This window comes from Wyeomyia smithii, chromosome 2, assembly GCF_029784165.1.
Source record: "Wyeomyia smithii strain HCP4-BCI-WySm-NY-G18 chromosome 2, ASM2978416v1, whole genome shotgun sequence".
Classification (NCBI taxonomy): Eukaryota; Metazoa; Arthropoda; class Insecta; order Diptera; family Culicidae; genus Wyeomyia; species Wyeomyia smithii.
The window spans coordinates 171,412,110-171,426,984 of NC_073695.1; the positions used below are offsets into that span (position 1 = coordinate 171,412,110).

Consider the following 14,875-nt stretch of genomic DNA (forward strand, 5'->3'; position numbering starts at 1 on the left):
ATTTTGTAAGCGGAATTGAGGAGGGCTATGCCTCTCTAATAACTACAGTTGAGCCTATGTCCCTTCTTGTAGATAGGGCGTATGAGTCCTTCCAACCAGTCCATAGGTAGTTATTCCTCAGACCATACCCTTAGGATAATCTGGTGAATTGCCCTACACAGCCGCTCGCTCCCATCTTGGAAAAATTCGACCGATAAGCCGTCCTTCCCAGCGGCTTTGTGGTTCTTTAGCTCTTTGCAAGCATTCTTCACCTCGTCCAATGTTGGTGGGTCCACAGCTTGTCCGGCCACCCTAATTTAGGTGCTCATTTTTTCAAGTGTCATGAAAGAGTGGTTTTTGAAGATCTATTGTCAATGATTTTTGTGAGTCTGATGTTGATGCCAACTCGGATCTTGTGGATGCAAGGTCTATCCCTAATGAAGCAATTCTTAGACAAACGGTTAAAGAATGTTGACGTGACTATTAGATATTTTCGACCATAAAACTGGTCATAGTAAAAATAACAGTCAGGAAACTGTTTATTCGCACTATTATAGTCAGCGCCACCTCACAATCGAACAAACTTCTTGAGTTTGGTTCTGTTTTTGTAGCTGCGGCGGGTGATGCCATATAGCAATACCTGACATCTAAACTTTGAATACAGTTTATCAACTATATTTGAAATTTTGAGCGATGAAACTGTTTAATACGGTTGAAGAAAGAACAGATTGATTTTCAATGGTGCATGTGGTTGCTGAGTAATAAGAATTTGAAGTTCATTTTTGCCTTTCTCCTAGAAAGGTATAGCAATACCTTGCAAAACCGAAAGTATAAAAGTGCTCCAAAGGGCAGAATGGCATATATCACTCGACTCAGCTCGACGAGCTGAGCATTTTCTGTATGTGTGTGTGTATGTGTGTGTGTGTGTGTGTGTATGTGCAGATTTTTATTCTCACTCACTTTTCTCAGAGATGGCTGGTCCGATTTTCATGAAATTAATTGCAAATGAAAGGTCTTGTTGTCCCATAAGACCCTATTGAATTTTATTGTAATCGGATTTTTAGTTTAGAGGTTATGTATCAAAATGTAAAAATCATGAAACATCATTATCTCAAAAACTACACAACCGATTTGAACGAAATTGGTCTTAAAAGAACGGGCTACCTGAAAAACTTTTAAGTTTTGAGTTTTATAAAGATTGAACTTGTGGTTCAAAAGTTATGAAAAGAAACGTGTTCTGAAGACTGTTTAATCTCACTTATGTTTCTCAGAGATGGCTGAACCAATTTTCATAAAATCAGTTTCAAATGGAAGGTCTAGTTGCCTCATAAGACCCTATTGATTTGTTTTGCAATCGGACTATTACTTTGACTGTTATGTTTAAAAATGTGAAATCCAGCTATGAAAAGGAACATATTCCGAAGACTACTTGGACTCACTCACTTTTCTCAAAGATGGCTGACCCGATTACTACAAAATTAGTGTCAAATAAAAGGTCTAGCTGCCTCATAACACCCTATTGAATTTTACTGTAATCGAACTGTAACTTCATCTGTAATGTACCGAAATGTGAAAATCACGAAACTTCATTATCTCAGGAACTATACAACCGATTTGATCAATAGTATTATCAGATGAGCGGGCTAGTTGAGGGTTAACTGAAGAATTATGATTGAACACGTGGTTTCAAATTTTGGCTGCCCTATACGTTCCCATTTCATTTGATTATAATCGAACTTAAGCAACCGTTATGTATTAAATTGTTAACAAAACCACGAAAGTCTATTATCTCAAATATTATATGACTCATTTGAACATGACTAGTGTCATACGAACTGTCTCAAACTCACAAATAACAAACTTCATAGCAATTTGATATGTGGCTCAAAAGTTATGGAAAGACAAGAAATTCAAAGACTATTTAAAACTATATCTGCTTTGATCGATATATGTGGCATCAACATAAATTAAATGTGGTATCGTACTAATTGAACGTTCCAAATTCATTAATTCCTTGCGGAGTGTTTAAAAACTGCAAATGCACGACGAATCGGCCATAGGATATGATCAAAGTCAAATAACAAATCGTTTGAAATGATTGGTTTTAATCGAAATGACAACATCCTCTACTTTTGGCTTGTGGACATTGCCTTAATTCTGAATATATTCATATTGGGTGATATTTGGTCATTTTCAGCAGATTTTCTGGCATCAATCGGACACCGGAAATACCCATATTAGGAGGTATTCAGTTATTTAGGTTGTTTTCCAAAAACTTAAAGTGGTCGTCTTTAAATTCAAAATGGTGTCCAGGGTCAATGTTTGGTTTCTATGCATCATCTCGATTACGGAAATATCCATATTGAGTATTATTCGGTCATTTTCGACCTAGAAATTGCCGTTTAGCAATTCAAAATAGTGTCTGAGGTCAATTGTTAGCTCGTTGCATCATTCTGGTTCCGGAGGTACTCATATTATTATTATTATTATTATTATTATTATTATTTGCATTCATCTGACATCAGGGTCTACATGAATATGACTTAAACTAAACAAACACGTTTGTGCGCAATAAGCGTTGTCTAAAACTATTTGTACTCAGAGAAAAGTCGAATAAGGTGTACACATTGTTAAATAAAGAGCACATCATACGTAAAGGTTCATTCTGACCATATTCGGTGCGTCTAAGATCTAACCTGATAAAATCAAAACTTCTTAGATTACGCGGTGGAACATTCACATTAACATGCGCTAGAATACGAGCTGAATCTATACTTCCAGTTAGCAGTTTTTGTATGAACAATACTCTTTCCAGTTTACGCCTCCTTTCCAACGTGTCCATTCCCAGAAGACGGCAACGATTTTTATAGGGAGGCAGTTCATTGGGATTAATCCATGGAAGAAACCTAAGTGCATAACGTACAAAACGCGACTGAACTGCTTCAATCCTTGATGTCCAGACATCAGCATACGGACTCCATACCACAGCAGCATACTCCAACACAGATCTGACCAGCGAGCAGTAAAGCGCACGAAGACAATAAGGGTCTGTAAATTCTTTGGAGATCCTGATTATAAACCCTAGATTACGATTAGCTTTAGCTATTACAGCGGAATAGTGCTCCCTAAAGGAGAGCGTCGTATCAAGATGCACTCCAAGGTCTTTGATCACAGACACTCTCTCTACCTGTTCGCCTCCAATGTTGTAGTTCCAGCTAATCATATTTTTTCTACGAGTAAATGAGATCACAGAACATTTGTTCGTGCTGATGACTAGCTCGTCAATTCTACACCATTCAGTGAAAATGTCAACAAGTTTTTGAAGCTCTCTACAGCCGTCGATTGATTTAATGATGAGATAGATTTTTAAATCATCTGCATACAGAAGTCGACACCCTCGCGGAAGTATCGTGCACACGTCGTTGAAAAATAAAGAGAAAAGCAGCGGGCCAAGGTTGCTGCCCTGTGGAACACCAGAGAGATTTGTAAAATAGTCAGACTGAGCGGCTCCAATCTTCACAGACAATCGGCGATCTATCAAGTATGATTTAACCCAGTTAACGAAATTAGGTGCAGCTCCCATCCGTTCAATCTTTGCAAGAAGCAAATTATGATCAACGCGATCGAATGCAGCTTTCAAATCTGTGTATATGGTGTCTATTTGGGCTCCTTTCTCCATATTTCTTAAGCAGAATGACGTAAATTCCGTTAAATTAGTAACTGTTGATCTTCCGGCGAAAAATCCATGTTGGTCGCACGAAATGTGATTTTTAACTTCATGAAATAAAACTTTGTTTACAAGAGTTTCAAGCAACTTAGATCCTACACATAGAGATGTTATTCCGCGGTAATTGGATACATTCTCACGATCACCTTTCTTGAAAACAGGAAATAATATGGATTTTTTCCATTCATCAGGGAAAGATGCTTCAGCCATTGATTGATTGCAAATTGATGTTAGGGGAGCGCAAAGTGCAGTTGCACACATCTTAAATACAATTGGTGGAATACCATCGGGCCCTGGCCGACAGGAGGATTTCAGTTTTTTTATGGCAGCATTAATATCCGTTTCAGAGAATATAATATTTCGCATTTCTAGTACTCCCTCTGGTACATTGCAAATAGCAGCGGCTACGTGCTGTGGAGATGCAGCCTCCGCTTTGAAGACACTAGAGAAATGGCATGCAAATAGTCTGCATATTTCACCAGGAGTGGCCGCTGAGTCTGTCCCATAAGTCAAAATTGACGGAAGACCATTCTCCTTACGTTTTTCGTTTACAAACGCCCAGAATCTTTTGGGGTTTCGCTTTAGATCGTTTTGCTTTCGCCTCACATGCAGTGAATATAGCAGGCGATTATAGCATCTATACCTATTGCTGGCAGTTTGAAATTCACGTTTGGCTATCATATTGCGGTTCATAGTGTAATATCGAAGAGCCCTAGCTCGACTTCGCTTTAAAGTCCTGAGTCGATTATTTGACCAGGGAGGACATTGAGTAGGACGGGGAGCAGGAACATGAAGACGAAACAAATCCAAAAGAGTGGTAATAAAAATTTTGACCGCGTCATTGATATTATTTGCTGTGTACAGTGGTGTCCAGTCAGTTTGTGTGAGAGAATGGCTTAGTGCTACAAAATTTGCTTTTCGAAAGTTAAACTGTGGTGTCTCTACAGGATCTACGAAGGTAACTGCCTTCGGACAGTTTAATGAAGCAGACAGAGGAGGGTGTAAAATATCCATTTCAACAAGTAGTTCTATGGCTTCCGAAACACTGCGTTGCCTAGCGGCAATCTCGTTAGCAAAAACAAGATCGAGTATAGCATTCTTGTGATTCACAACCAGATTCAACTGCTTCATACCAAGAACTGACATGCCATCAATAAGTACAGAACTAGAGCTACTGAATGTTGATTCTGATGGATCAGGGTATATATGGCCATTGGGAGCATTTTTCCATTTAAGTTTAGGTTGATTAAAATCGCCGAATAGGAGATGAGAGTCGTGTGGCCCAAGAGAATCTGTAACGTGACTAACACTTTCGATATGTTGCTCAATATACGTCGGATCTGCAGCGTGATTACGGCCAGGAGGTAGATACACCACACCAATACAGACATCATGACCATCAGTAGATACGCGAACCCATAGTTGTTCCAATTTGCTGTGTTGAGTTTGCTACAACATTAGATTTCAGCTGGTTCGTAACGGCAATCAGAACGCCACCACCGCGTTCTTTCCCAGTAAGCTCAGCATCACGATCCTTTCTATATACAGTATAACGGTTTCCGAACAGCAGCGCCGAAATGAACTCCTCGTTCAGCCAGGTCTCGGTGATAACAATCACGTCGTAGTCCGAATATTCGGTAACGGCCAGGAAGAAGTCGTCTATTTTTGTCCGGAGACCGCGGACGTTCTGGTAAAAAATCCGTAGCCCAGGATTAGTCTCGATAACGGGTTGGTTTTTCGATGGATGACTAGAAGGTGCGGGAATATCAGATGTTGAATCGTTAAAATCAGTAAAATACTTGCCGATGCTAGCAAGCTGGAAGACCCCTTCCCCATACTCAAACATTGGATGGTATTTGGTTATTTTAGGCTGTTTTTCACAAACCGGAAGTCGCCATCTTGGATTTCAAAATGGTATTTAAAATAATTTCTAGCCTCCGAGCGTCATTCTGGTTGAAGAAACACCCATATTGGGTGTTATTCGATCATTTTCGGCTGTTTCCCAGGAACCGGAAGTCGCCAACCTATAATTCAAAATGGGGTCTGTGGTCGATTACAGCTGCTGTGTATCATTTTAGATGATGAGATACTCATGTTAGACGGAAATCGGCCATTTTTGGAACCAGAAGTTGCCATCCTACAATTCATAATGGTGTCTGAGGTCAATTTTTAGCTTCTTGCAACATTCTGGCTCCGGAAATACTCATATTGGGTGGTATTTGGTCACTTTGGGCTGTTTTTCAGAAACCGAAAGTCGTCATTTTGGACTTTAAAATTGCCTGTGAAATCAATTTCTGTCATCTGGGCGTAATTCTGGTTCCGAAAACATTAATATTGAATGGTATTTGGTCATTTCCGGCTGTTTACCAGACACCGGAAGTCACCATCTTAAAATTCAGGACTGTATCTGTGATCAGTTTCTATCTTCTGCATCTTTCTGGTTCCAGAGATACTCATATTTAATAGGAATCGTCCATTTCAGGCTGTTTTCCAGAAACCAGAAGTTGCCATCTTACAATCCCAAATGTTGCCTGAGGTCGATTATGGAACATATTTGTTACCACTAAAAACATTCACCTGCCAAATATGGTTCCATTTAGTTGATTAGTTCGCGAAATGTGCAGAAATTTGTGTTTCATCCAACTATTATGGACATATTTGTTACCCCTTGAAAATCCGCATGCCAAATTCGGTTTCATTTGCTTGGTTTGTTCTTGAGTTGTGTAGAAATTTATGTTTCATTTGTATGGGACCCCTCCTTTCCATAAGAGGGAGGGGTCTCAAACTTTATCGGCACCAAAAAACCCTACATACAAATTTTCACGTCGTTCGATTCGGTAGTTTTCGAGCAAGGTTGTTAATACGATAGATTATCGTCGATAATCGTCATCGCCGTTACCGATAACGTATGGTATCGTTATTGACGAAGACGATAGCGTCTTCAAACATTAACGATATCGGCGATGACGATAGTCACTAACGTTTTTTTCACTTCGGAGGGTTGGAGACGAAACATCACTAGGCAACAGGAAGAAACTTTTCCATATTTGTTTATGTTTCGCGTCTCATCAGGAAAATAAATGTCTCATTTTTGATTGTTTCAACTTATGAGGCGCTTTTTTAAGCATAAATTCGAATAGAAAGGTATGTAGCATTGTCATATTTGCATTGAAAATGCATCTAAATGATATATCTAATGAAGCAAAAGTTAGTATTACAGTGGTTAGTAATAAACAAACGTTATTGATTCGATACCGTCCAGTAGCTATCGTCATTAACAATGACAATAATGTCCGAAAACGTAAGCGTCATCGTCGATAACGATAACAGGTATCGTTATCGACGTTTACAATATTTACAACTTTGTTTTCGAGTCTATATGGATCTACAGACAGACAGACCGGACTGCATTTTTATATGTATAGATTACAACATCAATATTTTAGTGTTTCTGCTTCCGCTCCGCAGCAAACACACATTTGATCAAACTGGAGCGAATACATTATCGTTGTTTGCGTATCGCCTTAGGTTGCATGCAGTCGACCCATACGATGAGTTTGGAGGTTTTAGCTGGAGTACTACCATTGAAAAACCGCTTCTGGAGCCTGTCTTCTCGTATTCTAATCAAATGTGAGGTCTTGAACCGTCCCGTGATTGAAAATTTTGAAAGGTTAATCGAACTTAATTCTCAAACCCGTTTTATGACATTGTATTTCAATCACATGTCCCAAAATATTAACCCTTCTTCGAATATTCCAAATCGTGTCGACTTATCAAATACTTCTGATTCTACTGTGTTTTTCGATACATCCATGATAGAAGAAACTCGTGGAATCCCGGATCATTTACGCGTGCAGCAGATCCCTAAAATTTTTTCCAATAAATATCGAAACATCAACTGCGACAATATGTACTACACTGACGGATCACTTCTTGATGGGTCCACTGGCTTCGGTATCTTCAATAACAATTTAACCGTCTCCCATAAGCTCGATAATCCTGCTTCTGTTTACGTCGCAGAATTAGCTGCAATTCAGTACACCCTAGGGATTATCGAAAAAATGCCCACGGACCATTATTTCATCTTTACGGACAGTCTCAGTTCCATTGAGGCTCTCCGATCGATGAAAGATGTTAAGCACTCTCCGTATTTCCTGGGGAAAATACGGGAACATCTGAGTGCTTTATCCGAAAAATCTACTCAGATTACCTTAGCGTGGGTCCCTTCTCACTGCTCGATACCGGGTAATGAGAAAGCGGACTCTTTGGCTAAGGTGGGCGCAACAAACGGTGATATTTATGAAAGACCAGTTGCCTTTAATGAATTTTTCGCACTTGTACGTCAGAATACGATCATCAGTTGGCAAAATGCTTGGACCAGAGGGGAATTGGGAAAGTGGTTACATTCCATAATCCCCAAAGTATCGACGAACCCGTGGTTCAAGGGGTTGGATGTAGGTCGGGATTTCATTTGCGTGATGTCCCGGCTTATGTCCAATCACTATAGATTTGACGCGCTCCTCCGTCGTGTTGGGCTCGGGGAAAGTGGTATCTGTGCCTGTGGTGAAGGTTATCACGACATAGAGCATGTGGTTTGGTCATGCCCTGTACACCGTGACGCCAGGTCTAAATTAATAGCTTCCCTGCAGGCCGAGGGTAGACAGCCGGCTGTTCCTGTTCGTGATGTCTTGGCGAGCCGTGACCTATCCTACATGTCCCTTATATACGTTTTCCTGAAATCCATCCACGCCCCAGTCTAGTCCCGTTCCCCTCCGTCTACACCCAACAAAACGACAAGAACACGTTTGAACCTTAAGCACAAAACCAGCAACCAGACCCCGCACAATAGAACCAGGACCCAAGGACTACGAGCCTCTGTCCCAACTCACGACATCGTGGCTCAGCAGAACGAATCCATACATGCCATTCGACGATTATCAGACGACCATTGAACAACAAAACACTGATTGGAAATCCCATGCTAGTTTTAAGTTAGACTTAATTTCAGCTCGTAGTCGGCAGCGAGGATAAAAAATTTGCTTTAGTTTTTAAGTCATCAGATATAATTGGCGCCGTTAAACATTAAATTGTATTTGTGCCGTTTCAAATAAATGTTATGTGAAGAAAAAAAACATCAATATTTTAGAACCTAAAGAGTGAATATACATTTATTGGATTGAAGCGTTCATGTAAATCTATTTTTACAAATAAAAGTTTGAATGAGAAAGGCTGGGTCTGACCGCTAGGTGGATTAATTTAGGTTTTAAGGTAAAAACTGATTTCTCTCCGCCGGGAATGGGTTAAGTTGACTTTCCGCATCTGGCTGGCTAGAACTCCTGTTCAGTTCTAAAGGGCTATATATTTTTTTACTTGAGAACAATTAAGAAAGTTCGAATAGTTTTTGGTGTGCAGCATTTATTTTGTTATAATTAGGCATTATTAATAAAAGCATTATTTTTCAAAAAAATATCAATTATTATTCAATTGTTTCGAAGTAGTTTTTTGGTAACCGTGATCATGGCAAAGTCATTTTTCGAAAAACACCATACCGGATCGAGTATAAAGTTGACGAGGTGTGCCCTAAATTCCTGTTGCCCAAACTTCTATGAAAATTTGGGAAAAATTTCTCAGGAATTTGTATTTCAAGATAGCGTAATAATTTATTTTTCAATTCTTTGAAAAATATTGTCCTGTACACTAAAAGTTAGTTGAAAACTCTATGTTGATAAATAGATGTTCAAATACCGATACATGGATGTAGCTCCTTGGCTTTGATTTTGCCTTTGATATTATGCCATATTTCCAGCACTATTTTTCGGTATCGTCAAACGTCGAAATTGTTGAACAGATATTTGGTTGATGTAGTGTGACGTTTGTGCCCCAATCAAAAAAAGTAAAATCTAACAATCGGTACATTTGCGCAATTCAAGCATGCGATTTATCGGAAATAAATAGCCAGTCGTGTTCTAGTGATAACGCAAACATTATCATGAATATGCACTAAGCTATAAAAGACTGGACCATAAGATTATCCTTCTATCAGTTTAGTAATCCAGTAGCAGAAGCTAGACTAATCAGTATGAAACAATTCGCACTTCTAGTGATACACCTCATTTTAGGAGCTCAGGTATTGTCTAGGATAACTTTGCCAAGCAAATAAAATCCACAAGAGAATAGTCTTTTATTAACCTATTTTTTCATCAACACAGGCTGTACTAAACCGCTCACCTTACATTATTAATGGACAAGATGCTCCTCATAAACCCTACAATGCATATGTTGCCTATTTGAATGCAGACAATGTTGATTTTTTCGGTGGGGGCTCGATTATTTCTGATAGACACATTATTACTGCGGCGCGAAATATTTATGGGTAAACTGAGTAGTATGTGTATCTTGTGAGCCCTAGCCAGTAAAACATCTTTTTTGGTTCAACAGATATGTGGGTTGGCACATTGGTCTTGGGAGTAACATTTTCTCTTCACTGAGCATGCTAACAACGACTACAGCTACTCATCATCCAAGCTACAGCCCAAGCAGTGGAGCGAATGATATTGGTATCATATATTTGGCTAGTTCCATTGTTTTCAACCCAACTATAGCTCCTATTGCGTTACCAGCTCTGACAGATACACTTCAATTGCCATTAGAAAATGAACAAGGAACCATTGTTGGATTCGGTTTTACCAGTGCTCAATGTAAATTCACTCTTGATTTAAAACTAATTGGTCGATCAGTATATGAGTAACAGCTCATTACTAAAAAAATCTTCCACAGCGCCTACCCATTCGGACTTTCTGAGGCGATCATTCCAGCGAGTTACAACAATTGCACGGTGCCAGCAGTTCCACCAGATAACAGACCCGAATCAATTCTGTGGTGAAGATACCGCCTCGTTGTCCAACATCTGCGACGGTGATATTGGGGCCGGTTTTGTAACTAACGTACGGGGCAATGCCATGCTGACTGGTGTTGCATCTTTGATTTTAGCCAGCTGTGGTAACGAAAGCCCACCTGTATACACACGCATTGTTCCATATAGACAATGGATTCAGCAGGTTACGCAAGTGTAAAATATTCAAAGCTGGCTCATTTAAGTTACGATTCCTGAAAAAAAGTATCTAAAGGCTTTTCTATATTCCATAGTCAGTTAGTCGTGACTTATAGGCCCGTACAGTAATTCTACAATTAGGAGGCAGTCAACGTTCAATGTTCAAAAATAAATTAAAAATCATCAACTATCAATGTTTCACTATCTGTTTTTGTATCCTGACGCGTCCTTCCGATCATCAATTAGTTTTACTGCAGCTGATGTTCAAAAAACGGATGAGAAGAAAAAATACTTATATATCAAAAGACACAATCATGAGTCACTTTTGGCATTCAAGATCATTTAGTCCATAGAATAGTTAAAATTCATCGCAAAAGTTATTTTATTGCTGAAACAGCTCGAAAAAGAGTTTTTTTACTCAGCCGTGATGCATTATTGAGCGAAAGTAACAAAAATACTCACAACTGTGCACCGTGAAATGTAACATTATTACAATTATGAGTAACTTCACTTAATACACCGAGCAAGATTTTTATTTTTAGTGACATTTGCAAATTTAAATCTTTGAAATCATATAACTAAGTCTACAACTGGGTTAAAAAATACTTCGGCTGATAAAAATTGTTCAGTTTCGTGAGAATAAACGCATTACACAGTACAACAATTTTTTTTGGCATGGCTTCTATGTATGATTTTTTTAAGAAGTTTGAGGCGAAAATAAATTTCCCGGAATTTGAACATATTTAAACTTAAGGGACAACAATGGCGCCATTTTGAATTTTTGAGAAACTGGAAATTTTTGATGTTTTTTCGACGCCATTTTGTTTTACGACCAAGTATCAAAATTCTAAGAGTTTGTCCACATATTAGCATCTTTTTACCCATCTTAAAAAAAAACAGATTTTAAATCGAAAAAAAATGAGCTCAAAACGGTGATTCTACGAAACCGGTTTTGGCATAGTTTTAGTGTATTTCACAAAGCAAAATTATATCGATTATTTCTGAGCATTAATGGTAATTCGCTAATATCTTAAAGTGGTAGTCAAATTATATCTTATCTTGAGTAAAAACGTCTCAGAAATCGATTGGTAGGTGTCTGTTCTACGTAAAATGTCATGAAAAAATTCCGGTTTCTCAAAAATTCAAACTGGCGTCATTGTTGCCCCTTAAGTTGAAATATGTTCAAACTCGGGGAAATTTTGTTTTGCATAAAAATACACAAATAAATTATGTATAAAAGCCAAGGCAGAAAAAAGTCAATTTTTGTTGCACTGTGTTATCTTAAAAGTGATTTATAGTTGTGCCTGATTCATAGCAGCGGAGTGACTGTAGTTGTTGAAACTATATTGTAACTAAAGAACGAGAAATCATTTGCATTGCCCACAAATACCTACTTCTACTGATCTGGATCCATCGGGGTTAGTGATGCGACTGATGCTATACAAATTCGCACTCGATAAAAAAGTACCCATTCCGATCTCTCCGCATCGGATCACCGCCCGGAAGACAAAACATTTGACTCTTTCTATGGATTCCCTGGACATTCAAACATGACTGGCAACAAATGGACAAATGAGCTTGCCCGAAGTGAAGCATAAAACTATTTCCTGGGCCGCCGATACCTATTCCTGAGTCTTAGATAAAACAAATGATCTGCCCTTGAAGGATCAGCGTCCTATACATCGCTAGTTTTGTGCGAGTTTACAAACTACGGGATCTTAGCTGGTTATGTAGTCCGCAGAACGCGCTGTTCGCAGCTGCAACTCGTTGTTTCACTCATATTGTTGTCACATGTCACAAACGTACAAAAATAAACGAATTCATCAACCACTTTCCATCTATCACGACTGTAGGGGTCGATTCTGATGATATATCCCGTTTCTTGGCTCGTTTGTTTTTCTTACTGTACCTTGAAAGGCGATTATTAACATAAGGTTGGAAAAACGCTCCAAAGGATTCAGAATAAAATTTTTAAAATGATTTTGAAGTGTCCTCCTTGGTTTGGTACACTCGAATTACATTGACTTAGTGGTGTTGAACAATTAGAAGCTATGTCAAATAAAATTATTAACAATTTTCGACAAAAATCGTTGCAATCCTCAATTGCTACGATAAGCTCTCTTTATAGCCAATAAGTTAGCAATTAAGTTAGTTGTAAGTTTACTTCCCCTTTTCTGACAAGTAGGTTTAAATCCCTACGAATGATAAGTCCTATTTGCGAAAGCAAACAAATCCTAACAATTAAAACTTACAAATTTCTAACAGAAGTCACCATTTGTGATTGGACACACATACTCATTATTTACTAATATTTATCATAAATACTTAAGCAACTAAAAAAAAAACATTAAGTTGAAGAGCACATCCCCCTGCACAGGATACGGGAGAGCACTTCGTATGCAGAGTTTACTTCGATACTCGCAACAATCCAGTCGATGGCCTTTCTTGTACATTGGGCATATGAGGCTTTCCAGCCAGTCGTTCAGCATTTGTTCATCTACCCCGATCCTCAGTATGATGGATCGCATAGTACAGCCGCTCGCTTCCCGTAATTAGAAGCTCGGCCTGGTTACCATCCTTCCCAGAGACCTTGCCGTTTTTTAGCTACCCGATTAATCATGAATGTCAGGATTGTAACAAATCTTGATATTTTGTTACGAACTTTTTGTATCAACTTGTGTTTTAAACTTGGTCTCGTTAATAGTTAAAATATCGAAATTCCTATCAAAATTACTTATTAGGTTCGTTCAAGCTTTTCATGGAACTCATCTTTGAAGTGATTGGATTTGGCGTTTGTCAGTGCGTGGGTGTTGATTAAGTTGTAGTTGAAGAATTTGCCCTTAATTCTCAACACGCATATACGGTCACTTACGAGCCTCCACCGGATGACTCTTGTTTTCTGAGATTTCAATACTACACGTAATTCCCTTTTTCGGAACTTAGCCATTGTAACTTTTGAATCGCTGCGATTTCGACTCCCTGCTGCTGTAGTTCTCGAGCAAGTAAACTGGCGATTCATTGAGAGGGCGGACGCTCCGTATTCCTTATTTCGTTGTTCGTGGTTTAAAGAGGCTTCGGTAGGCTACCTCATCAGGGCCGCGGTACCTACATTCTGCGGATGGGACTGCCTTCTTAGGTGTAGCTGGCAGGATACAGCATTTCATGATTCAGCCGCCCGCTCCGAGGTAGACGCTGTTGTACGCCGCCTCTAAGCATACGACCATAGTTTCCCCCCTTAGCAGTTACTCGTACCCCGGTCGGCACCTCGCACAGCGCACAACAGAGTTTATAATGCGTTATTTTTCCTCTCAAGGAATTGATAAAAAGAACAAAAAACGTGGAAATAGTCTCTAAGGACAAGACCACCATGACAAAAACAAATTGAACATCTCATTATTACATCGCGCGGTCAATAGTCTTATTGGGTATAATTTTAAGCTGTCAGTTTTCGGCTGAAGAGAAATTAAAAACTGTGGCTTTCAGTTCATTCTAACTGGCTCCTAGTGGAAAATGTAGAAGGATCTGTGCCAAAGTGCACGAACGTAGACGTTGAGTAGATTTCAAATACAGTCATACCTCGATATAAGGCAACTTTATTTTTATTTTCGGTACGTTATATCGAGTTACGTTATATCGAAGCACGAAAAAAATATTTTTTTATTGATGCAAAATTCTTCATGGTTACTCAAAAGTGCACAAAAACTTATTTCCCTTCACCTAAAAGTATATGTAAACCCTTCTTATGTCCCTTTAAGACAATTTTCGTAGACCAGTATAACCAGTCACAGAACATTGAAAACATAAATGTCAATTTTACCCCATTTTACGGTACTTATTGGTTTCAAAACTTACTTAAAACATTTAGTCGGAACATTATACACCTCAAAAATATTTGTTGTACTTCAATTTAGGGAAATTGAACAAAGTTACGTTATATCGAGGTAAAAGTTACGTTATATCGAGTTACGTTATATCGAGGTTGCCTTATATCGAGGTTGCCTTATATCGAAAAAATTGTTGCCTTATATCCAAAATACTGGTTGCCTTATATCCAAAATACTGGAAAGACCATACATGTAATGGAAATGAGTTCAAAAAATGTGTTTTTTTTTTTTTTT

The 14,875-nt window shown here is 38.7% G+C and overlaps 2 protein-coding genes across 2 annotated transcripts in view; both read left to right on the forward strand.

Annotated features, from left to right (window-relative positions):
- The window catches only part of LOC129721231 (protein Red), a 75,104-nt gene that overhangs the window by 38,803 nt on the left and 21,426 nt on the right, over positions 1 to 14,875 (forward strand). The window lies entirely within an intron of this gene.
- Positions 9,760 to 10,940, forward strand: LOC129721240 (vitamin K-dependent protein C-like). Its single transcript, XM_055673565.1, has 4 exons — positions 9,760 to 9,833; positions 9,916 to 10,079; positions 10,145 to 10,404; positions 10,484 to 10,940. Exons 1-4 carry the CDS (start codon positions 9,786 to 9,788, stop codon positions 10,777 to 10,779), a joined length of 768 nt encoding a protein of 255 aa, XP_055529540.1. The 5' UTR covers positions 9,760 to 9,785; the 3' UTR covers positions 10,780 to 10,940.